The following is a 24,141-nucleotide window of genomic DNA, read 5'->3' as shown; positions in this document are numbered from 1 at the left end:
CTCTCCAACCATGCTTCACATGGTTGGTGTTCTTAGGGTTTTATTCATCCTTCTACTTCCTCCAAACACGGCAAGTGGAGTTGATACCAAAATGTCCTATTTTAGTCTCATCTGATCACATGACCTTCTCCCATGCCTCCACTGGATCATCCAGCTGGTCATTGGCAAACTTCAAACGGGCCTGAACACGCACTGGGGTGAGCAGGGGGACCTTACATGCCCTGCAGGATTTTAATCCATGATGACATAGTGTGTTACTAATGGTAATGTATGAGAACTGTTTAATTATTTAAAAATGTGATTTTCTGTGTTTTATTTTTAGATTCTGTCTCTCACACTTGAAGTGCACCTACGATAAAAATTTACAAATTTCTTTATTCTTTGTAGGTAGGAAAACTTGCAAAATCAACAGTGTATCAAATACTTATTTTCCCCACTGTATACCAGGATGGAGCCAGGAAAGGTAACATACAGTGCCTTGCGAAAGTATTCGGCTCCCTGGAACTTTTCAACCTTTTACACATATCATGCTTCAAACATAAAGATACCAAAGGTAAATTTTTGATGAAGAATTAACAACAAGTGGAACACAACTGTGAAGTTGAACGAAATTTATTGGTTATTTTAAATTTTTGTGGAAATTCAAAAACTGAAAAGTGGGGCGTGCAATATTATTCGGCCTCTTTACTTTCAGTGCAGCAAACTCACTCCAGAAGTTCATTGTGGATCTCAGAATTATCCAATGTTGTCCTAAATGCCTAATGATGATAAATATAATCCACCTGTGTGTAATCAAGTCTCCATATAAATGCACCTGCTCTGTGATAGTCTCAGGGTTCTGTTTGAAGCACAGAGAGCATCATGAAGACCAAGGAACACAACAGGCAGGTCCGTGATACTGTGGTGGAGAAGTTTAAATTTGGATACAAAATGATTTCCAAAACTTTAAACATCCCAAGGAGCACAGTGCAAGCGATCATATTGAAATGGAAGGAGTATCATACCACTGCAAATCTACCAAGACCCGGCCGTCCCTCTAAACTTTCATCTCAAACAAGAAGACTTATCAGAGATGCAGCCTAGAGGCCCATGATCTCTCTGGATGAACTGCAGAGATCTACAGCTGAGGTGGGACAGTCTGTCCATAGGACAACAATCAGTCATACACTGCACAAATCTGGCCTTTCTGGAAGAGTGGCAAGAAAAAAGCCATTTCTCAAAGATATCCATAAAACGTGTCGTTTAAAATTTGCAACAAGCCACCTGGGAGACACACCTAACATGTGGAAGAAGGTGCTCTGGTCAGATGAAACCAAAATCAAACTTTTTGGCAACAATGCCAAACGATATGTTTGGCATAAAGGCAACACAGCTCATCACCCTGAACACACCATCCCCACTGTCAAACATGGTGCTGGCAGCATCATGGTTTGGGCCTGCTTTTCTTCAGCAGGGACAGGGAAGATGGTTACAATTGATGGGAAGATGGATGGAGCCAAATACAGGACCATTCTTGAAGAAAACCTGTTTGAGTCTGCAAAAGACCTGAGACTGGGACAGAGATTTGTCCTCCGACAAGACAATGATCCCAAACATAAAGCAAAATCTACAATGGAATGGCTCACAAATAAACGTATCCAGGTGTTAGAATAAATTTTCCACCGGGGCCCCTCAGACTAGTTACACCACTGGTTGTAGGGTTCTTAGCTCCTATAACCACAACACTAACATTGTACATGTTACCGGTACAGTGCCTGAAAAAATAACTTAATCCATATGGAAATGAGGACGCTTCAATGTACCCTTGGAGTGGACGAGAGTTTGGTGCACCGTTACAACTCCTCATTTTCATATTAGAGATCTTCCTCCTCTGATTGACAGTGCGTACATCCCAGATTGAGCACTGTGTGAATGCTGAAGATATATATATATATAGCCATGCATGCCGAGCAGGTTCTCCTCCATGTCTTCTTTCTGCTGATGCTGCTCGCGGCACTTCCAGGTGTATTATTGTAGTGAGTGGTGTCGGAAAGGAGACAAGGAGAACTGATGCATTGCCGTGTCGGCTGTCAATCTGTACTGGTGAGTAGTTGCAGCCGCTGTGCCCTCTGTACTGAGCTGTGACAGATGCCAGACCGGCCTCACCTCTATGACTGAAAGATGCAGGTTGCCGAGAGGAATAGGGTTAATTTCCTCCCAGCAGCCTGGCTTTCAGTTTGGAGCCTGCACAGCTTTAAATCTCTATCAACCCTATCAACCTGCAGATTAATCTAATATCTGAAGGTTAATAGCGTTTTTTGACATGATAGATTCCATAAAAGAATTTTCTAGCTAAAAGATGGGTACAGGTGGGGTGTGGGGTATCGTGCGACTTATTCAACATATTCCAGGGGAGTTAGCATCCTCGTTTGCTCTGGCGTGCCTTTTGAACATCGTAAAGTGACTATAGACCCGCTGGGTAGATATATATGCCTACTTTGTAAATTGTATGCCTCTTTGATGTGGCTGATCTCCATATATACTGTATTCCACTGCCATATTGTGGGAAACTGCTTCACAGGGTTCTGGAGGTAGCGAAAGGGGTGCCATTTATGATAGTGGGTGATTTTAATAATATTCCAGACGCGCACTGGGACAGGGGTAGACGAGAGGCACTGAGACCCCATTTGGAGTGGTCCTGAAGGAAACAGATCTGCATGACTTATAAAGGATTCATCACACCGGTGTGTATAAATACTTTTGTTTCTCGCCTGCCTTTGCATCATTGTCGAGAATTGACTTGGCCTTGGGCAATGATCTGATGTTGGGCCTTGTTGGGGAGGTATCTGGCTAGAACAATATCGGATCATTCCCCCATGAGTGTGATACTTGAGAGGGGTGGGATCTGTGCCTGCTAGAGGGCTCATGTGGAGGCTGAACCCATTCTGGCTACAATTAAATGATGTGGATGGACATATGGAGGGGGAGATCAGAGAATATTTCAGAATTAATACTGGGACTGCTTCGGTTCTGACAGTGTGGGAAGCCATGAAGGCCTACCTTAGAGGGCCCTGCATACAGAAAATATCTCGGGTAAAAGCTGAAACTGGCAGGAGAGATCAGGTTTTGATAAGGGAACTGAAGGAAGCAGAGGAGGCACTAATCACTAATCAGTCCCCAGAAGTGCAGGGAAGGTTGAGGGAGGCACAGGCCAGAGTATGTCAGATGACTATGAAAACTACAGAACGTTTCATGAGATGGCATTTTTTGAGGAAGGGGATAAGGCGGGCCATCTCCTTTCTCGGATAGTTTCTGCACAGAGAGATTCTACTCATATAGTCACAATGAGGGGAGAGACGGGTGTGAACATACCGGTAGCAAAGCAATTTTAGAGATGATGGTGGAGTATTATTCGGATTTATATAAATCATGGGTGCAGCCAGCGGTAGAGAAGATTGACAGCATTCTGGCAGTGATACAGCTTCCAGGCTCTCAGTGGGGGAACAGAGGCTTCTTGAGGAGCCATTTGACTTGGAGGAACTTGACACCGCTCTGGCCTCTATGACTTATAGTAAAGCCCGTGGGGTGGATGGGATTCTAGGGGAAGTATACAAAAAATATAATGGGACTACACTTCCCGCTTTGCTTGAGGTGTATGGTGCTGGCTTTTTGGAGGGGGAGTTGCCGCGGTCCATGCGGGAGGCAATAATTGTAGTGTTGCCAAAGCAGGGTAAAGGCCCAGTGGATCCAGCTTCATATAGTCCAATCTCGCTATTGAAGACAGACATTAAACTCCTGGCTAAGAGGTTGGCTATCCAACTTAATAAGGTAATAACAACAGTAATACACCGATATCAATCTGGGTTTATGACCAATAGTTCTACGGCAAATAATCTTAGACGGCTGTTTATTAATATGCAGGCAAGAGTGGATAATGTGAGTCAGAGGGTTGTGGTGTGCTTAGATGCTGCTAAGGCATTTGATAGTGTGGAGTGGAGGTACCTATGGGCAGTAATGAGGACAATGGGTTTTAGTGAGACATTTATAAGTTGGGTGCAGTTGTTATATGCATCTCCGAAAGCTAAAGTGCGTGTGAATGGCCATTTGTCTGGGGACTTTCCATTGTACAGGAGAGCGCAGCAGGGTTGCCCTTTGTCCCCTCTGTTGTTTGCGATCGCAATGGAGCTTTTGGGGTCGGCAATACAGGGGGCAAGAATATCAAGGGTTATAAATATGGAAGTCATGAGGAGAAGGTGTTCCTTTACGCGGATGATGTGTTACTGTTCCTAGGTGGTGCACAGGAGTCTTTGAGGGTTGCTATGCATAGCATTACTAAATTTGGGACTATTTCAGGACTATCCATTAATTGGGAGAAGACTGTGTTGCTCCCCTTGGATGTGGAGGCTCCCCTGACACTTGACCCTGCAATTCCTTTACGGGTGGTTACTGAGTTCAAATATTTGGGCATTGTGATTTCGGCCAAGATAGAGGATTATGAGCAGCTGAATTTGACTCCTTTGCTTGGGAGATCTCAGCAGAAGATTGGGGCGTGGAAGAAGTTGTTCCTGTCGGTTGCAGGTAGAGTTAATTTGATTAAAATGATACTCATAACTCAACTCCTTTACATGCTCCATAATGCTCCGATGTGGTAGGCACAAAATACATTTTTTAGGATTAACTTTTTCTTTGGGGATCTGATTTGGCACACATTAAACTGGAACACATGCAAAGATTGAAAGACGAGGGAGGCTTAGTGGTCCCTAATCCATGGATTTATTATGTAGCATCCCAATGCCAACATATGGTGGGTTGGGGAGAACCTATACAAAGTACATCAGCTGGGATAATCACAGAATATATGGTAGGGAAGGGTCTATTGTTAGCCAGTTTAGAGGCAGGTAGGTTTAGATTGAATCCTAAAAATGTTCCAACTATAGCTATGATGGGGAAAATCTGGCAGAAAATTAAGCAGTGGAGAGGCATAACGGAGTTTACGCGTTAGACGCCAATCTGGTTTGATCCTAGAATGGAGGATCTAATGCGATTGAGAGGGTTTTGTCAGTGGAGGCATATAGGCATTTGGTTAGTGTTGCAGCTGCTGGATGGTGGCGTCACTAAAGACGTTTGAAATGCTCAGGAAGGAGTTTCCTTTGAGCCAAAATTTATTTTTCTAGTATCTGCAGCTGAGACACCTTCTTAATAAGCAGACTGACGTGTCACGTGTGGTTCTGCAGCCAGATAGTTTATTGAATCACATAGGACCTCAGAGGAACATGAGGGGGTTCATTACATTAATGTACAGGCGTCTGCTGGAAACATTCTTACTGTGACACCCGTTAACGATGAGAGAGCAATGGGTGGCAGATCTGGGTCCGATTTCGGAGTCTCAATGGGAATCCATATTGCAGTATATTCCCAAAGTGTCTATGAGTGAGGCCAGAAGGGTGTCACAGCTGTACTTAGTCTATGGAGTATACAGGACTCCAGTGTGGATGATGAAGGCAGGACTGAGAGGGGACTCAAAATGCTCAAGATGTTCTAATGAGGGGGCTGATCTTTTACATATGATGTGGTTGTGTCCTCACCTTCAGCCTTTTTGGTTCACCAGCTCCTCCTCACTATGCTCCTCTCCATCAGCCTCAAGGACACTGTTCTCTCCTGGTTCTCCTCCTACCTCTCTGACCGCTCCTTCACTGTATTTTTGCTGGTTCCTCCTCCTCTCCTTTTCCCCTTACTGTCAGGGTTCCTCAAGGATCAATCCAAGGCCTCCTCCTGTTCTCCTTGTATATTGCCTCTTTTGTACAAACAATAAGTAGATTTGGTTTCCAGTACCATCTCTTTGCTGATGACACCCAATTATACACCTCTACTCCCGACATTACGCCTGAGGTGACAGGGGTGAATATATATTGCGCACTACGCTGACTTGCATACTGGGATGTGTGGTAGATATTGCTATGGATGAATGGGGGAGGCTGGCTATAGCCAGGTTTTTGTATGCTGCTATGAAACTTATTGTGTGCATTGGCTGGAAGAAAAAAAACGCCAGTTAAACAAGTATTTGTGAACAGAATAAACTTTATTATCTTAATGGAAAGAAATATATATATTAAGAGAGGTCAATATACACAATTCGAAAATGTGTGGGGTGGATGGATGGACTATCCGGGTGTGGCTTCTGCTGAACTACTGCAGAATAGGATGGGTGCCGCCTTATTGCTTTTGATATAATTTTTTGGTTTTGTAAAGTGAGGTAATGTAAAGTTCTATATAAATGTGCTAAGCTGTGAGGTACAGTGTTAAAAATACATTTTATTTGGCTGAGTTTTGGGTGTGGGGTAGGGGGAAGTGGGGGATGGGGGATATTGATTAAGGCTGAACTGGAAAATCTGTATAATTCTGGAACTTATATTGACCTGTTTTATCATTTGGATTTTTTTTCAATAAAAAAGTATTTGATTAAAAAAAAAAAGATCTGAATCAAATATGACCCCAAGACATCAGGTATGTTGATGGTTAGTAATGGTAGAACCACACACTAAAATGCCAATGTCGGGCATAGGTAGGTTAGTGGAAGGAGGAAACACAAGGAGATCAGTTTTTGACAGGTTCAGTTTCAGACAGAGGGAGGACATGTTAGAGATCGCGGTAAGACAATCACTTGTGTTTTGTAATAATGCAGGTGTAATGTCGGGAGTAGAGGTGTATAATTGGGTGTCATCAGCAAAGAGATGGTACTGGAAACCAAATCTACTGATTGTTTGTACAAAAGAGGTAATATACAAGGAGAACAGGAGGGGGCCTTGGATTGATCCTTGAGGAACCCTGACAGTAAGGGGAATAGGAGAGGAGGAGGAACCAGCAAAAATACAGTGAAGGAGCGGTCAGAGAGGTAGGAGGAGAACCAGGAGAGAACAGTGTCCTTGAGGCTGATGGAGAGGAGCATAGTGAGGAGGAGCTGGTAAATCACAGTGTCGAATGCTGCAGAGAGATCCAGGAAAATCAACAGGGAGTAGTGACCATTAGATTTAGCTGTTAGTAGATCATTAGAGACCTTAGTGAGGGCAGTTTCAGTACAGTGTAAAGAGAGGAAACTGGATTGTAGAGGGTCAAGAAGAGAGTAATCTGAGAGTTAGCGGATTAGATGGGAGTGGACCAAGTGTTCCAGAAGTTTAAAGATGAAGGGAAGATTAGAGACAGGTCTATAGTTAGCAGAACAATTTTAGTAAAGGGATGGTTTTTTAAGTAATGGATGTAGGCTGGCGTGTTTAAATGAGGAGGAAAAGATACAGAGAGAGAGAGAGAGAGGTTGAATATTTTTGTTAGGTGAGTGGTGGCAGCTGGTTAAATGGGCTGGAGGAGAAGAGAGGGAATAGGGTCACTGGTACAAGTAGTAGGGAAAGAAGATGAAAAGACCATGATCACTTCTTCTTCCATGACTGGTTCAAAGACAGCGAGTGAGCTAGATGCAGTGGGGGAGGGAGGACAGTGCATGGTATGAAGGCATTGGGAGAAAAATTCCTGTCGGATATGGTCAATTTTTCTTTGAAATAATTGGCCAGATTGTCAGTGCTGAGATTGGTGGTTTGCACTCTTTGATTGAGTAGGGAATGAAAAGTGTCAAAGAGATGTTTAGGATTCTTGGATAGTGAGGAAATGAGGGTGTTGAAATAGGTTTGTTTGGAGGGGTAAAGGGCAGAGTTGTATGTTTTATCATAAACTTATGATGGATGAAATGTTCAGCCAGATTGGACTTTCTCCACAGACGTACGGCGCACCTTGAAGCACCGCTGTACGAAATGTGTTTGCAGCATGTGCCAGGATTGTCACCATCTGTGCAGGGTTGTTCTATGTGTAGGAGGTGCAGCTTCATCCAGGACACTTTGCAGTCTTTCATTATAATGTTTCAGTGCAGAGTCAGGACATGAGAGGGAGGAGATTTATGCCAATGTTGACTGCAAATACTTCATAATTTTCTGGGTGTTAATGGCACATACAGCTCTGGCAAAAATTAAGAGACCACCACATCAAAACCCTGTCATGGGCAGCCCAATCTCCAGACCTGAACCCCATTGAAAACCTCTGGAATGTAATCAAGAGAATGATGGATAATCACAAGCCATCAAACAAAGAAGAACTGCTTACATTTTTGCGCCAGAAGCAGTGTGAAAGACTGGTGGAAAGCATGCCAAGACGCATGAAATCTGTGATTAAAAATCATAGATATTCCACAAAGTATTGATTTCTGAACTCTTCCTGAGTTAAAACATTAGTATTGTTGTTTCTAAATGATTATGAATTTGTTTTCTTTGCACTATCTGAGGTCTGAAAGCACTGGGGGGTTTTAATTTTGCCAGTTCTCCTTTTCAGAAAAAAATACAAAATTTATTGCTTGGAAATTGCTTGGAGACATGTTGTCAGAAGTTTATAAAATAAAAGAATTAAATTTTACACAAAAATATACCTATAAAGAGAAAAATCAGACAAACTGAACATTTTGCAGTGGTCTCTTAATTTTTGCCAGAGCTGTATATTTCTATAGATGTGGAAAGTGGGGGATATCCTGAGCAGGGTGACAATTATTGACAGAGAATGAAAGAAAGTTGTGGTCATAGAGAGGGAGTTGGAAAATTCATGAACTGAGCATAGCTGAGAGAAGATCAGGTCCAGGGTATTTCCGTGTTCATGTGTAGGAAAGTTAATAAACGGTGAAAGGCCAATGGAGGAGGTTAGAGATAAAAGGTGAGTGGCAGACAGGGAGAGAGAGGAAAACCAATGGGTATGTCAAAGTATCAGATGATGAGGGTGGGTATCACAGGATAGAAAATGTCTAAGCCAGATGGCAAAGTGAGAAAGGAACTGATAGGAGCTCACCAAGACCTTCACCTGGTCTGTTGATCTTAGGGTATGAGAGAAATGTAGTCCACCATATGAGAGAGCAGCAGCAGCGGTGGTGTCTGACTGCTGGATCCAGGTTTGAGTAAGAGCCAGAAGGTTAAGAGAATCAACAAGAAAGAAGACATGGATGAAGGAGAGTTTGTTAAATGCTAATCGTTAATTCCAGAGGGCACAATTAAAACAGACAGAAGGCATGCAGGGAATAATTAGATTTCAGTGGTTTCTGAGTGTAGTAGGTGAGGGGCTTGACTTACTAATAAAAAAGAGCCGGGCTTGGAAGAGATATCTCATGCGACTAGGAGAAGGAGGATAAAAAGAGGGAGCAGATGGTTAAGCTATTTGTGAGAGCGTCTCTTGTTTTGCATGGTAGGACTGAATAGATCTGTGCAGTTGACGATTGTGAAAAGAGTGAGAGTGCTGTACATAGGAGAGGAGAGGAAGAGGGGCTGATATGGATGGAGCGCAAAGAGTTTGTGAAAGGATAGTGGATGTGACTGAATGCAGAATGGATTCCATGAAATTTTAAAAATTCTTAATGCAAACATAACATCATCTGCAAAAAAGCTGAAGTTGAAAAGAGGATGGCTTCTACAAATGGATAATGATCCTAAACACACGTCAAAATCCACTATAGACTACGTGAAAAGGCGAAAGCTGAAGGTTTTACAATGGCCCACACAGTCCCCTGATCTGAACATCAATGAAAATCTGTGGCTAGACCTCAAAATAGCAGTGCAAGACAACCTAGTAATCTCACAGAACTGGAAGAATTTTCCAAGGAAGAGAGGATGAAAATTCTTCAAATAAGAATTAAAAGAATCTTGGCTGGTAACAAAAAGTGTTTACAAGCTTTGATACTTTCAAAAGAGGGTGCTATTATGTACTAACCATGCAGGGTGCCCAAACTTTAGCTTGGGCCAATTTTCATTTTAGTAATTTTTAAAATGTAAAAGATGAAAAAAAAAAATAAAAAAAAAAAATAAATATATATATATATATATATATAAGTATATATATATATATATATATATATATATATATACTGTATATATATATATATATATACCGCAGAGCATCATATGCACATCGGATTGTATAGGGTGAGCATCAAGTGAGCACACGACTGTCTTGTGTGTGGCAAGGTAACATAGATGTAACGCGTACATACAGAACTGTGTACTGTACACCCGGTAATGGGGTGTCAGATTTTCAGCCCCAGGTTGCTTATTGCCAAAGTGAAATCAATACAAAGCAATGAGGGTAGAATTAAGCATATTTTTAGAGCTATATATTTGTTGTTTGTTAACAGTGACCCCCTACATTAGTAACCCTTGTTCTGTAGGAGCCAAAACTCTCACCTTGACTTAAGGAAGGAATGTCCCTGCTAGCAGCACTTGGAGTAGGGCCTATGAACAAATAAAAAGAAAAAGAGATATCATTTTCTTCCTTTATACAGCATTGTATGTTTGACAATATACTTTATTGGCTGTAACCCCCTTACCATTCCTGCGGGTGGCGGACCAAGGTCTAGCTTGGGCTGCTGGTGGTGGTGGCGGCTGACTTGCTGCTTGTGCGCGGATTCTGTGTGCCACAGGGATGCGTGGGCTGCTGACATATTCCTCATACTGAAGTGGCTCAATTTGTACAGAACGTAAACTCTGCTCCCGCAGTCTCTCCTCCCTGCGTCGCTTCATGCGACGCCTAAGAAAACTGCAGAGACAGCACAGCAATACTATCAGCCCCCAGATAAGCCAAAATCCAGCAAAACAACTGAGAAAAGTATATGTGCCCTGAGACATAACCATCTTATTCTGCCATTCAGAGGGGCACGAACCCCCAAACACGCACTGCAGGTTCACAGATGGGGGCACCAGCGTCAGGTATTCTTTGTGCAAAGATGGCATATCATCCCTGGCTCTTCCTTTCTCTGATCTTATTATCCATGGCGTTAGTTCTTTTCATATTGTGTTGTGTTCTTTAGATTTTTTCCGCCCATGAATCTCATTATTCACCAAATGTTTCTTTTCGGAAGTCTGTAATGCTTCTGTTTATGGCCAGCTGTCATTTGGCAACCCTATAGCTCGAGAGCGTGTTGTGGTGCACACAGGTTCTGAAGATCAGCCAGTTCTATGGCAGTGAGCATATTGCGTGATTCCAGAAGATTGTCTTATATTTATCTAGAAACCAGTGTAAGAGCTTCTAATTATGTTCATAAAGATGTGTATCTCTCCATAGTGCACTTTTTTAACATTTCATTTTTGGCAGTCTTCAGATGTCTTTTCTGAATGTCTTATTCCAAGTACCTTATCTGAAAATAAAAACATAAAATATTACAATATATACATATATATGAACATATATATTATATTGCCCTCATCAATAACACAGTTAACCAGTATTAATGGGAATGTTTCACCTACTGTATATGTTTTTGTATGAATTTGATTAGCCACTTTGAAAAGCAGAAAATAAATGTACCGGTACTTTACTGGAGCTACAAGGACATGAAAAACCTTAGTGAGAAAGTAACCCACTTACTTCTATAGGAGAGTATCGTGGGTATGCTCTTTCACTTTTGGGTTATGTTACCAGCTCTGGTTTGCCTACTGTGAGGCTCTGTGGTTACTGTGAAATCTGCAAAATGTTAGTAACCTTGTTAACTAACTGTTAAACATGACCCAGAAAATAAAAAAGCATCAAAATTATTTTAAAAAATTATTTAAAGGTTATTTTAAAAATCATAATTTGGTTTTATAATATACACATTACACATATATTTTAACCCTGCCTCGTTGAAATCGGAGAGCAATCAATCAAAAGCAGAAGAAATCCACATAAATAGTCACAACAAATCTGAGGTCCTCAGCAAAATCAAGAAGTCAGACACAGAGCAAAGCACACTTACACGCATAAACCTAAGCAAAGCTTCAACTGACATTGGACTGCAGACAGCAACCCAGCTAAATAGCTTATAAATAATGAGAGATTGGAGACACCTGGGGAAATGCAAGCAGGCTAGACCAGATTAAGCAGCAGGGCTGTCAGTCAAAATGCTGACAGCCCAGCATGCTCCAAGATCAGATTGGATGACTGGACTATCACTCACAAAACTGACAGTCCAATCCAGCATGCTTCAGATCCCATAGAGCGGCTGAGCTGTCACTCAAGGCGTCCCTAGGCCAGTCAGACAATGACCCTCCAAGGTCCATTTACTTTCCAATTGTCTTTGGAACTGTCCTGTACTAGTCGCAGTGCTTATGGTCGATCATGCACAGTTTGGTATCAGTTGGCTTCCTGGCAGCAAAGCTGTGCTCTTGGAGGTGCTTCGTTAAAGAAAATGTTGGAACTTCTTTCAATACAATACAGAAAGTTCATACAAGGAAGCAATGGTGTGCATAGGTAGTGGGTACTAAAAGGGGCAATATTCAAAAGGATGGGGCTGTATGCAGGCGACTCAGAGGAGTGATATACTGGAGGAATAGATTCTATATAGAGGGGGCTGAGAGGAGTGATATCCTGCAGGATGGGGCTATATACAGAGATCTGAGAGGAGTGATATAATGCATGATGGGCTCTATATAGAGGGACTGAAAGGAAATATATTTATTGGGCTGAAAGGAACATATACTGCAAAATGGGGCTATGTGCAGGGCCTGAGATTGGATGAGCTGTGTTTGTTGGCTTCTGCAGAGAGACCAGTGTTGTGAAACTGCACATTCCGCTCTACTGATGCATATGACAGAGGACTATCTTATGTAATGTGCATCAACAGAGCAGCATTTGCAGTTTCACAAAACTGATTTGTCAGCAGCAGGCAAAATTCACAGCTTTACACTGCCTTTATAGAGGATTTCAGGAAAGTTGAGCTTTGCCAAAACCAACCAACAGTGATGTAAAACTACACTGCAGCTAGACTTAAAGGGGTTGTGCCATGAACAAAAGTTTATTTTAATCAACAGATCTAGAAATACAAATAAGTTATACAATTGGATATGTTTTAAAAAATGTTCCTGTGCTGAGATAATCTTATAAAAGTGTCCTTGCTGTGTACTGGCTGTGTTTCACCCTTCAGGAACATGGTCTGATCATACCACAGCTCCTGGGCAGGTGAGGAGGAAAAGAGTTTAGAGACATTACAACATGGAATCACAAATGATTCTTTCTTTGCGGTAAAATATTGTTAGAAAACAGGCAATGTTTTACTCACAAAAAGAATCAGCTGTGTTTGTATGGCTACGTTCACATTTGCGTTGTGTCGGGCGCAGGTTCGGCGACGCATGCGTCATGCGCCCCTATATTTAACATGGGGGCGCATGGACATGCGTTGTCTAGCGTTTTGTGACGCATGCGTCATTTTTGGCGCAAGCGTCAGGGCGCAGAGGACGCTGCATGATGCAGTTTTTTTGCGCCGAAAATCATGCCAAAATTGGACGCATGCGTCACAAAAAGCTGCGTTGTGCATGCGTTTTGCGTTGTGGCGCCGACGGTGCGCCCAACAACGCAAATGTGAACGTAGCCTATGCTGTCCTGTCTATATACTCTCTTTTCCATATTAGGTATCGGCGTACTCAGGAGAAATTGCACAACAAATTGCATGGTGTAATTTGTCGTGTCACCCTTACGAAAATGCAAAATTTGAGGCCATAAAACATTTTTCGGGAAAAATTTGATTTTTTTTTATTTTCACGGCTCAATGTTATAAACATCCGTGAAGCACCTCGGGGTTGAAGGTGCTCACCACACATCTACAAAAGATCTCTGAGGGGTCTAGTTTCCAAAATGGTGTCACTTGTGGGGGGTTTCCACTACTTAGGTACATCAGGGGCTCTCCAAACATGACATGGCGTCCGCTAATTATGCCAGCAAATTTTACATTCAAAAAGTCAAATGGCCATGATTCCCTTCCAAGCCCTGTCATGCCCCCATGCAGTAGTTTTCCCCCACGTATGGGGTATCGACATGCTCAGGAGAAATTGCACAACAAATTTTGGGATTCATTGTCTCCTGTTACCCTTGTGAAAGTAAAAAATTGGGTCTAAATGAAAATTTTTGTGAAAAAAAGTTAAACATTTATTTTTTCCTTCCACATTCCATTAATTCCTGTGAAGCACCTGAAGGGTTAATAAACTTATTGAATGTGGTTTTGAGCACCTTGAGGGGTGCAGCTTTTAGAGTGGTGTCACTTTTGGGTTCTTTCTTTCATATAGGCCCCTCAAAGTCAGTTCAAATTTCAAATTTGATGTGGTCCTTAAAACAAATGGTTTTGTAAATTTTGTTGTAAAAATGAAAAATCGCTGGTCAACTTTTATCCCTTATAACTTGCTAACCAAAAAAATGGTGTTTCAAAAATTGTGCTGATTTAAAGTAGATATGTGGGAAATGTTATTTATTAGCTATTTTGTGTGACATGACTCTCTAATTTAAGGGCATAAAAATCAAAACTCTGCAAATTGTAACATTTTCAACATTTTTGCCAAATTTAAATTTTTTTCACAAATAAACGTAAGTCATATCAAAGAAATTTTACGACTATCATGAAGCACAATATGTCACGAGAAAACAGAATCAGTGAAATCCGTTGAAGATTTCCAGAGTCATTACCTCATAACGTTACAGTGGTCAGAATTGAAAAAATTGGTCTGGTCAGGAAAGTGAAAACCGGCTTTGGTATGAAAAGGTTAAAAAGAGGCAGGAAAATGTTTTGCCTGATAAAAAGCTGCGATCCCATGCTGTAGTGTCTGTATCCTCTCTTTTGCTACCTCCCCTGGCTAGGAGATGTGGTATGATCAGACCATGTTCCTACACGGTCAAACACGGCCATTACACATTACATAGCAGGGGCACATTTATAAGATTATCTCTGCACAGGAACATTTTTTTTTAAAACACATCCAATTGTGAAACATATTTGTATTCCTAGATCTATTAGTTTAAAGTAGACTGAGGACAAATGGAAAATTGTTATGTGGTCAGATGAATCAAAATGTGAGACTCTTTATGGAAACCATGGTTGCCATGTCCTGTGGACTTGGCTAAAGAGAGACTATCCAATATATTATCAATGCACAGTTGTCAAGCACAGTGTAAGTGTAACACAAAGGGATAAGGGGAAGAGGGGCCCAACACTAGGGAAGCGAGGAATGGAGACCCCTAGACAAATCTAACGCCACCCTGTCTGCCCTAAGAGACCCTAAATATATTCCGCACCTATCGTCGAGCAGGATACTTAGTCCCTGTCAGACCCTAGCAGCAAGCCCTGCTTAGGGAAGGAAGGGGTGAACGCTGGTCAAACACCACTAACCCTATAGACAGCCAGGATACACAAAACAAGGGGAAACTTAGCTTGAGTAGACTGAGAGAGAAACACCATCGGCCTTCAAACTCCAAAGAGGATGCTAGTCGACTGCTGCAGCTCTGAGCCTCAACAGGGAAGTGCAAATTGAAAATAACACCCGGAACTCTCAACAGGAAGTTGGGAATAATTAACACCAAAATCCAGATGACATCACTAAGGCCGAGGGAGGCGTCCACCAGTCTGCAAGGCCAACAGCTGAAACCTTCTGAAGTCAGATGCAGTGCGACTGTCTGCAGCCCCTGACACACTCGTGACAGTACCCCCCCTTCTACGAGTGGCCTCTGAACAATCAGGACCAGGCTTCTCGGGATAAGAGGTGTGAAATGAATGAACCAGCCTGGGAGCATTCACCTCTGATGCCGAGACTCACATCCTTTCCTCTGGACCATAAACCTTCCAGTGCACCAAGTATTGTAGGTAACAACGTTGGAGGCGTGAGTCTACAATCCTCAAAATCTGAAACTCCAGATTTCCAACAACCATTATTGGGGGCGGCAGTAGGGGTGAGGGCTCAAAAGGTTCCACATATTTCTTGAGTAACGACCTGTGGAAGACATTGTGGATTTTAAGAGCCTGAGGTAGCTCAAGACAAAACGCAGTTGGATTAATAACAGCGGTTAGTTTAAAGGGAACAAAGAATCTAGGTCCCAACTTCCAGGACGGAACCCTAAACCTGATATTCCTGGTCGACAACCACACAGTCATTCACATTCAGGTAAGGACCTGGCACACGTTTTCTGTCAGTCATACGTTTGTACCTGTCTCCCATAATTCAAATTACTCAGAACCTCACGCCACACTGAGGAGAGCGACAAAACAAATTGGGTCCCCCGATCTGAAAACACATCGGAGGGAACCCAGTGAAGCTTCACAATCTCATTAACAAAAACCTGAGCAAGAGTCTTGGCATTCGGAAGTGCTGGTAATGCGATAAAATGGACTATTTTACTGAACCTACCTACAACCACCAAAACCAGTCTTGCCCGCAGATGCCGGTAGGTCAGTAATAAAATCCATGCACATGTGTGTCCATGGTCTGCTGGGAACAGGCAGTGGAAGAAGAGTACCAGCCGGATGGGTATGTGATACCTTAGAATGCGCGCAGACTCTACAAGCAGATTCCTGTTCAACCACATCCCGATGCAACCCTGACCACCAAAAACAACGAGAAATGAGGTCCGTGGTTGCCTTACCACCTGGATGACCAGCAAGCACAGAGTTGTGATGTTCCCTTATTACTTTGCGGTGCAGATTTGGTGATACAAATAACCTTCCTGGAGGACAGGAGGCAGGGACATCTACCTGGGCCTCTAACATCTCATCCTCCAACTCAGGGTACAATGCCGAAATAACTACCCCCTTCTGCAAAATCGGGGCAGGGTTCTCATGGTCACCACCACCAGGGAAGCTCGGGGACAAAGCATCAGCCTTGACATTTTTGACCCCTGGACGGAAAGTGACTACAAAATTGAACCTAATAAAATACAGGGACCATCAACCTGCCTAGGGTTGAGATGTTTAGCCAAATGGAGACATAACAAGTTCTTATAGTCAGTGATAACAGAAATAGGATGGACAGCCCCTTCCAACCAATGTCGCAATTCTTCAAATACCAACTTGATTGCCAAAAGCTCCCTATTACCCACGTCATAATTTCTCTCAGCCGAAGAAAATTATTTTTGAAAAGATTGGACATGGACGCCATTTACAAGGGGACGGACCCTGAGACAACACAGCCCCAATCCCCACCTCCGACGCATCCACCTCCACAACAAACGGTTGGGAAATCTTGGGTTGACTGAGAGTAGGAGTCGTGATGAAACAGTTCTTTAGGAAGGAAAAAGCGTCCTACCATTTGGAAAAGTCAGACCCCTTCCTTGTTATGTCAGTAATGGGTTTCACAATTACTAAATAATTCCGGATGAATTTCCGATAAAAATTAGTAAGGCCCTGGAAACGTTGTTGGTCCTTCAGGTTCTCGGGACGGTCCCAATCAAGGACCACATGGATGTTCCCCGGATCCATCCGAAAACTCAAAGATGAAAACAGGTACCCCAAAAACTGCACATCCTGGATGGCGAAAACCCATTTTTCCAGTTTGGCATAGAATTTGTTATCTCTTAATATTTGTTACAATTCTCTAACATGCCCCTGATGTGTCTCCAAATCAGGTGAGCAAACCAAAATATCATATAGATAGACTACCACAAACTTACCCACCAAATGATAGAAAATATCCTTAATGAAAAGCTGGTCAGACTGAAAGACATGGCCAGACTCTTGAAATGACCCTCAGGGGTATTGAATGCCATTTTCCATTCATCCCCTTCCCCTTCTAACCAGGTTGTAGGCGCCTCTTAAATCCAACTTGTTGAACACCTTATCTCCCACGACCTGACTGAACAGATCCAGAATCAGAGGAAGAGGGTATAGATCTCGGATGGTAATTTGATTTAATTCCCAGAAATCTAAACAGGGACATAGTCCGCCTTCTTTTTTCTTCATGAAGAAGAACCCTGCTGCCACGGGCGAAGATGAGGGTCTGATGTGTCCCTTCTCCAGACTTCAATGAAATCCTTAAACAGTTCTCCTGGCAGTAATTGCCCCACTCAATGACCTCTGTGGTTTGCCAATCCACCAACCAGGGAAAACCCAATACAATTGGTGTGGGAAGACCATCCAGGACATAGCAAGGAATTACTTCCCAACCAACTGACCTCATCCTCAGTCTTACATTATGTACAATGTGATTGAAAGCTTTCTGTACAAGTGGCGCTGAATCAATGGTGAAGATGGAAATAGGCTTAGCTAAAGCACAATAAACCAGCCAGTGAGTTCTGGCAAATGCAGCGACTCCAGCTCCACTGTCAACAAACACAGAAATTCCTTGGTTTTGTTCTCCAGGACAAACCGGGAACTGCAGGTTGATGAAAAAATGCACCCATTCCACATTTAACTCCAGACTACCAAGGGTTAAAAGAGTCTCCCTTTGTTTACTAGCAGCATACAAAAACCTGGCTATAGCCAATCTCCCCCATTCATCAGTAGCAATATCTTCCACACATCCCAGTACGCACATCAGCGGAGTAAACGGAATATTCACCCCATCACCTCCTGGATCAAATTAAAGATTTTCACCCAGAAAGACTGAAGATGAGGACACGACCACATCATATGTAAGAGATCAGCCCCTCAGAACATCTTGGGCATTTTGAATCCCCTCCCAGTCCTGCCTTCATCATCCACACTGGAGTCCTGTACAATCCATAGACTAAGTACAGCTGTGACACCCTTCTGGCCTCACTCATAGACACCTTGGGAATATACTGCAATATGGACTCCCACTGAGATTCCGAAATCGAACCCAGGTCTACCACCCATTTCTCTCTCATCGTTAACGGGTGTCATAGTAGGAATGTTTTCAGCAGACCCCTGTATATTAATGTAATGAACCCCCTTGTGTTCATCTGAGGTCCTACGAGAGTCAATAAACTGTCTGGCTGTAGAACCACACATGACACGTCAATCTGTTTATTGAGAGCGTGTCTCAGCTGCAGATACTGGAAAAATAAATTCTGGCTCAAATGAAACTCCTTCCTGAGCATTTCAAACATCTTTAGTGCGCCACCATCAAGCAGCTGTGACACAAACCAAATGCCTATACGCTGCCACTGACCAAACCCTCTCAATCACAGCAACTCCACCCTGCTAGGGCCAAACCAGATCAGCGCGAAACGCGTAAACTCCGTTATACCTCTCCACTGACAAAACCCTCTCAATCGCATTAGATCCACCATTCTAGGATCAAACCAGATCGGCGTCTAACGCGTAAACTCCGTTATGCCTCTCCACTGCTTAATTTTCTGCCAGATTTTCCCCATCATAGCTATAGTTGGAAATTTCTTAGGGTTCAGTCTATACCTACCTATGTCTAAACAGGCTAAAAATAGACCCTTCCCCACCATACATTCAGTGATTATACCAGCTGATGTACTTGTCTAAGTTCTCCTCAACCCACCATATGATGGGATTGGGACACTACATAATAGATCCATGGGTTGGGGACAGCTAATATTCCCTCGACTTTCGATCTTGGCAGATGTTCTATTTTAATGCATGCCCGTCCACCCTTCCAAATCAGATCCCTAAAAAGAGAGTTGATCCTATAAAATGTATTTTGTGCCAACCACACCGGAGCATTATGGAGCATGTAGAGGAGTTGTCGCATGAGTATCATTTCAATCAAATTAACTCTACCCGCAACCGACAGGAACAGCCTCTTCCAGGCCCCAATCTTCTGCTGATATCTCCCAAGCAAAGAAGTCAAATTGAGCCGCTCATAGACCTCTATCTTGGCCAAAATCAGAATGCCCAAATATTTAAACTCAGTAACCACCTGTAAAGGAATCACAGGGTCAAGTGTCAGGGATGTCACCACGTCCAAGGGGAGTAACACGGACTTGTCCCAATTAATGGATGGGCCTGAAATAGTCCCAAATTTAGTAATGCTATGCAAAGCTACCCTCAAAGACTCCTGTGCAACTCCTAGGAACAGTAACACATCATCTGCGTAAAGGTCCACCTTCTCCTCATGGCTTCCATATTTATAACCCTTTATATCCTTGTCCCCCCGTATTGCCACCACCAAAGGCTCTATTGCGATCGCAAACAACAAAGGGGACAAAGGGCAACCCTGCTGCGTTCCCCTGTACAATGGAAAGTCCCCTGACAATTGGCCGTTCAAACGCGCTATAGCTTTCGGAGATGCGTATAACAGCTGAACCCAACTTATAAATGTCTCACTAAAACCCATTGTCCTCAATACTGCCCACAGGTACCTCCACGCTGTCAAACACCTTAGACGCATCTAAGGACACCACGACCCTCTGACCCACATTATCAGCTCTTGCCTGCATGTTAAGAAACAGCCATCTAAGATTATTTGCCGTGGAACTATTGGGCATAAACCCGGATTGGTCTCGGTGTATTCACAGCCTATCTTTTTAAAACAGTAACTGCAGCTTTCTTGCTGATTTCCAAGTCAATCTTAAGACATTTTATGACTGATAGTATCATACATAACTAGTCAGTGGTGACATAGTAGTGAAACCAGTGAGAGTTGGACAAAACAAGAAGTGAGGCACTTCTAGACATAATTTTAACTAACACACAAGACAGACTATTAAATGTACAGGTTGGGGGTCATTTAGGTAATTGTGATAACAAAATAATATGTTTTCAAATATTCTTTAGTAGACAAGCTACAAGGACACTAAACTTCAGGAAGCTGATTTTCTATCTGTTAAGAGATTATCTTGTTGCCATAAACTGGGATAATGCATTAAACATAAAAGTACACAAAGGAAATGGAACAGTTTAATAAACATCCTGAATGGGATCTGAGCACAATGTAAATCTTACAGGAATAAACAAGCTAGACATAGGAGAAAAACAGTATGGCTTAGCCAAGTTCTCCAAAAAATATGACATAGTGGTCATGGGAGATTTCAACTATACAGACATTTGTTGGGAATCTCTCTCAGGTAAAACTAACAGGTCACGCAAATTCTTATCCTGTCTTGCTGACAACTTTATCTTCCAAAAGGTAGGGGAGAAAACAAGGGGATCTGCTATCTTGGATCTAATCCTTATAAACAGGGAGGAAATGGTTGAGGAGGTAAGAGTGGCTGGGACCCTAGGAGGTAGTGACCATGCTATTTTAGAATTTTGGATATCTAGAGGAGGAAGACCTGTGAAGACTCAAACTTCAAACTTAGATTTCATAAAGGCAGATTTTAAGGGACTCAGAAAGAGAATCGGAGGGATCTAATGGCTGGATATCCTTAAGGACAAAAATGTCCAGGAAGGATGGGAAATCTTGAAAAATGAGATTCTCAAAGCACAATCGTTAACAATTCCAAAAAGAGGGAAGGTACCGGTCTGGTGACATTCCTTTTGATCTCTCTGGAGATAAGTTCCTGCTAGAGGAGTATGGAAAGGATCTCTCAAAGGAGAACACAGGAGTGCTCAGCTGATAGTGTCTGTGTATGGAGGTGATGGGAAAGACTGCTACCAGCTGAACAATCATTCAGCAGACAGCAATGAAATGTGTATGGGACTAAGGTACTGTCTCACAGTGGCACTTTTGTCGCTACGACGGTACGATCCGTGACGTTCCAGCGATATCCATACGATATCGCTGTGTCTGACACGCAGCAGCGATCAGGGACCCTGCTGAGAATCGTACGTCGTAGCAGATTGTTTGGAACTTTCTTTCGTCGCTGGATCTCTCGCTGTCATCGTTGGATCGGTGTGTGTGACAGCGATCCAGCGATGTGTTCGCTTGTAACCAGGGTAAACATCGGGTTACTAAGCGCAGGGCCGCGCTTAGTAACCCGATGTTTACCCTGGTTACCATCGTAAAAGTAAAAAAAAAAAAACAGTACATACTCACATTCCGGGGGCCGTCAGGGTCCCTCGCAGTCTGCTTCCCGCACTGACTGACTGCCGGCCGGAAAGTAAGCAGAGCACAGCGGTGACGTCACCGCTGTGATCTGCTTTCACTTTACGGCGGCCAAAACATCCACTCCTATCTCCAAGACTTTTCCTGTGCTGCATCAGTTATCAGTGTACAGTGTTAAGCATGCCCTAAACACACATCTTTTTAAAAAGCTCTATCACATTACTTCACTAATCTAACTTTTCCTAGTATATCCCTATCTACATTTTACTCAGATTCCATTTTACTCGCCTTTGGCATATGGAAGAAAACCCGAGTACCTGGAGGAAACCCATGGAAACACGCAGAACATCAAAAGTTTATTTCAAATGTTGTCCTTGATGGGATACATAGTGAATCTGGGCTCTTTTGCAACAATTAGCCCCTGCACTCTTTTGCAGTTCGTATCTGTACATATACAGATACTGGCTGATGATCAGCTTATGTAACTTTAAATTCAGAACCTTATTTGTCTTATATGTCTGATATCCTTTCTATATGTACCCTCTGAATTGTAGAGAGGGTGGACTGGTGTCATCAAGTTTTGATTCCTCATTCCAAGGCCCTTTCTCCTCTGGGCAACATCCTGAGGCTGATCAGCATCAGGACATAGCACAGTGTTATCTGGAGACAAATAAGATGTGAGTGAGAAAAGCGGTAAACAAATGTGAAAGTTTCAATCCCAGTGGCAAGATGTGGAAAGCTCATAGAGACTTATCCAAAGTGACTTGCTGCTGTAATTGCCGCAAAAGGAGGCTCTACAAAGTACTGACTTTAGGGAGGTGAATAGTTAGGCACACTGAGGTTTTCAGTAATTTTCTCTTAGGCTACGTTCACATTTGCGTTGTTGTGTGTTGTGTCGGCGACGCATCGGCGATGCAACACACAACGCATGCAAAACGCATGCAAAACGCATTGTTTTGTGACGCATGCGTCCTTTTTTTGCTTGATTTTGGACGCACAAAAAATGCAACTTGCTGCGTCCTCTGCGCCCTGACGCATGCGCCGCAGTGACGCATGCGTCACAAAACGCAAGTGCAACGCATGTCCATGCGCCCCCATGTTAAATATAGGGGCGCATGACGCATGCGTCGCCGCAGCGGCGCCCGACGCTGCGTCGCACAACGCTAATGTGAACGTAGCCTTACTTGTTGCTTGCTTCACAAAAAAAAAGAAAACCAAATGTTCACAATTGTAGGCATGTTCTTTACATGAACTGATGCAAACCTTAAAAAAAGTGAAAATCCAGGTTGCGAGGTGGCAAAACATGTAAAATGCCAAAGGAGGTGAATACATAGAACGTGGTTTGTTCAGATGAAGAAGTTATATACTTCGAAATGTGTTGACGAATAAAACTATTTGAAATTGGATTGGCATCAGTTTTTCTTCACAGCAGCGCAGAATAACTCATTTGTTTCTCCAGTTCTACGCATTTATCTCCTCGTGGGTCTGAGGCAGCCTTAAAGGGCCACTGTCACCCCCCTCCAGCCGTTATAAACTAAAAGAGCCACCTTGTGCAGCAGTAATGCTGCATTCTAACAAGGTGGCTCTTTTAGTTTTAGGTTCAAGTATACCCCAAAAAAAGCGATTTGATACTTAGCCACAATTCCTGTCTCTAGCCAGGGAGGCGGCTCCTCACTCCCCAGCTCGAAACGCTCCTCTGCCGTCACTCACATCTTCTTGGTCTTTCTGCGCCGCCCCCTCAGCGCTGTTTACATTTTCAAACCGGCGCCTGCGCTGTGTAGTAATGTTCTGCGCAGGCGCAGTAAGCTCTGGCCGTCTGCCGTCCAAGCCAGGCTTGCACACTGCGCCTGCGCGGCAGTGCGGCCACCCACCTTTGGAATCCCAGCCCCGCACTGTGTTATGCATTACAAGTCCTTATGATCTAAATTGTAGTTATTTTTGCTGAATTTTCTTTATAAAACTCCAAGTGTAAGTATGAACTACTTGCTAACATTATCTATCATCACTAATCTATTTTGCTGGATTTTCTGATGATTAGCTAAGGCCTCATTCAGATGTCCTTAATTTTTCTGGTTAGTAAAACATGGACCATTGTTCACCCGTGTCCTGCATCTGAGTTTCATCAGTGTTTGATCAGTGAGTCAGCTCTTACCATCAGTTTTTCATCAGTGATGAAAAAATAAATGGCAAAATTTCTCCTATTCACTACAGTGTTAATCATCGACTGCACATGGATTGCACACTGATGCCACAGTCTTGTATTGGTAATTATGATAAATGACTTGGATCAAAAAAACAAATGTTGTGATTTTTTTGCAGATCACCTGGACTGGAAAAAAAAACAGGCATGTGAACAGTCTCAGACTATACTCAGTAGGTGTTCTACCCATGGAAAATGGAAAACACCTAGAAAATGTACATGACTCATAGATGTCTGGATGTGTCA

The 24,141-nt window shown here is 42.9% G+C and overlaps 1 protein-coding gene across 1 annotated transcript in view; it reads right to left on the bottom strand.

Moving 5' to 3' along the window:
• Positions 1 to 24,141, bottom strand: part of PRR7 (proline rich 7, synaptic) — a 148,853-nt gene that overhangs the window by 35,553 nt on the left and 89,159 nt on the right. Inside the window, exons 2-3 of the mRNA XM_077265939.1 lie at positions 10,379 to 11,185; positions 10,236 to 10,283 (exon numbers count right to left, since the gene is read on the bottom strand). Coding sequence (XP_077122054.1) covers positions 10,236 to 10,283; positions 10,379 to 10,781 — 451 coding nt within the window. The 5' untranslated portion in view covers positions 10,782 to 11,185. The remainder of the gene's footprint in view (positions 1 to 10,235; positions 10,284 to 10,378; positions 11,186 to 24,141) is intronic.

The sequence above is a fragment of the Ranitomeya variabilis genome, chromosome 5 (genome assembly GCF_051348905.1).
Source record: "Ranitomeya variabilis isolate aRanVar5 chromosome 5, aRanVar5.hap1, whole genome shotgun sequence".
Lineage (NCBI taxonomy): Eukaryota > Metazoa > Chordata > Amphibia > Anura > Dendrobatidae > Ranitomeya > Ranitomeya variabilis.
Note: the sequence above shows the minus strand (reverse complement) of the source record. Positions and strands in the feature narration are given on the sequence as shown.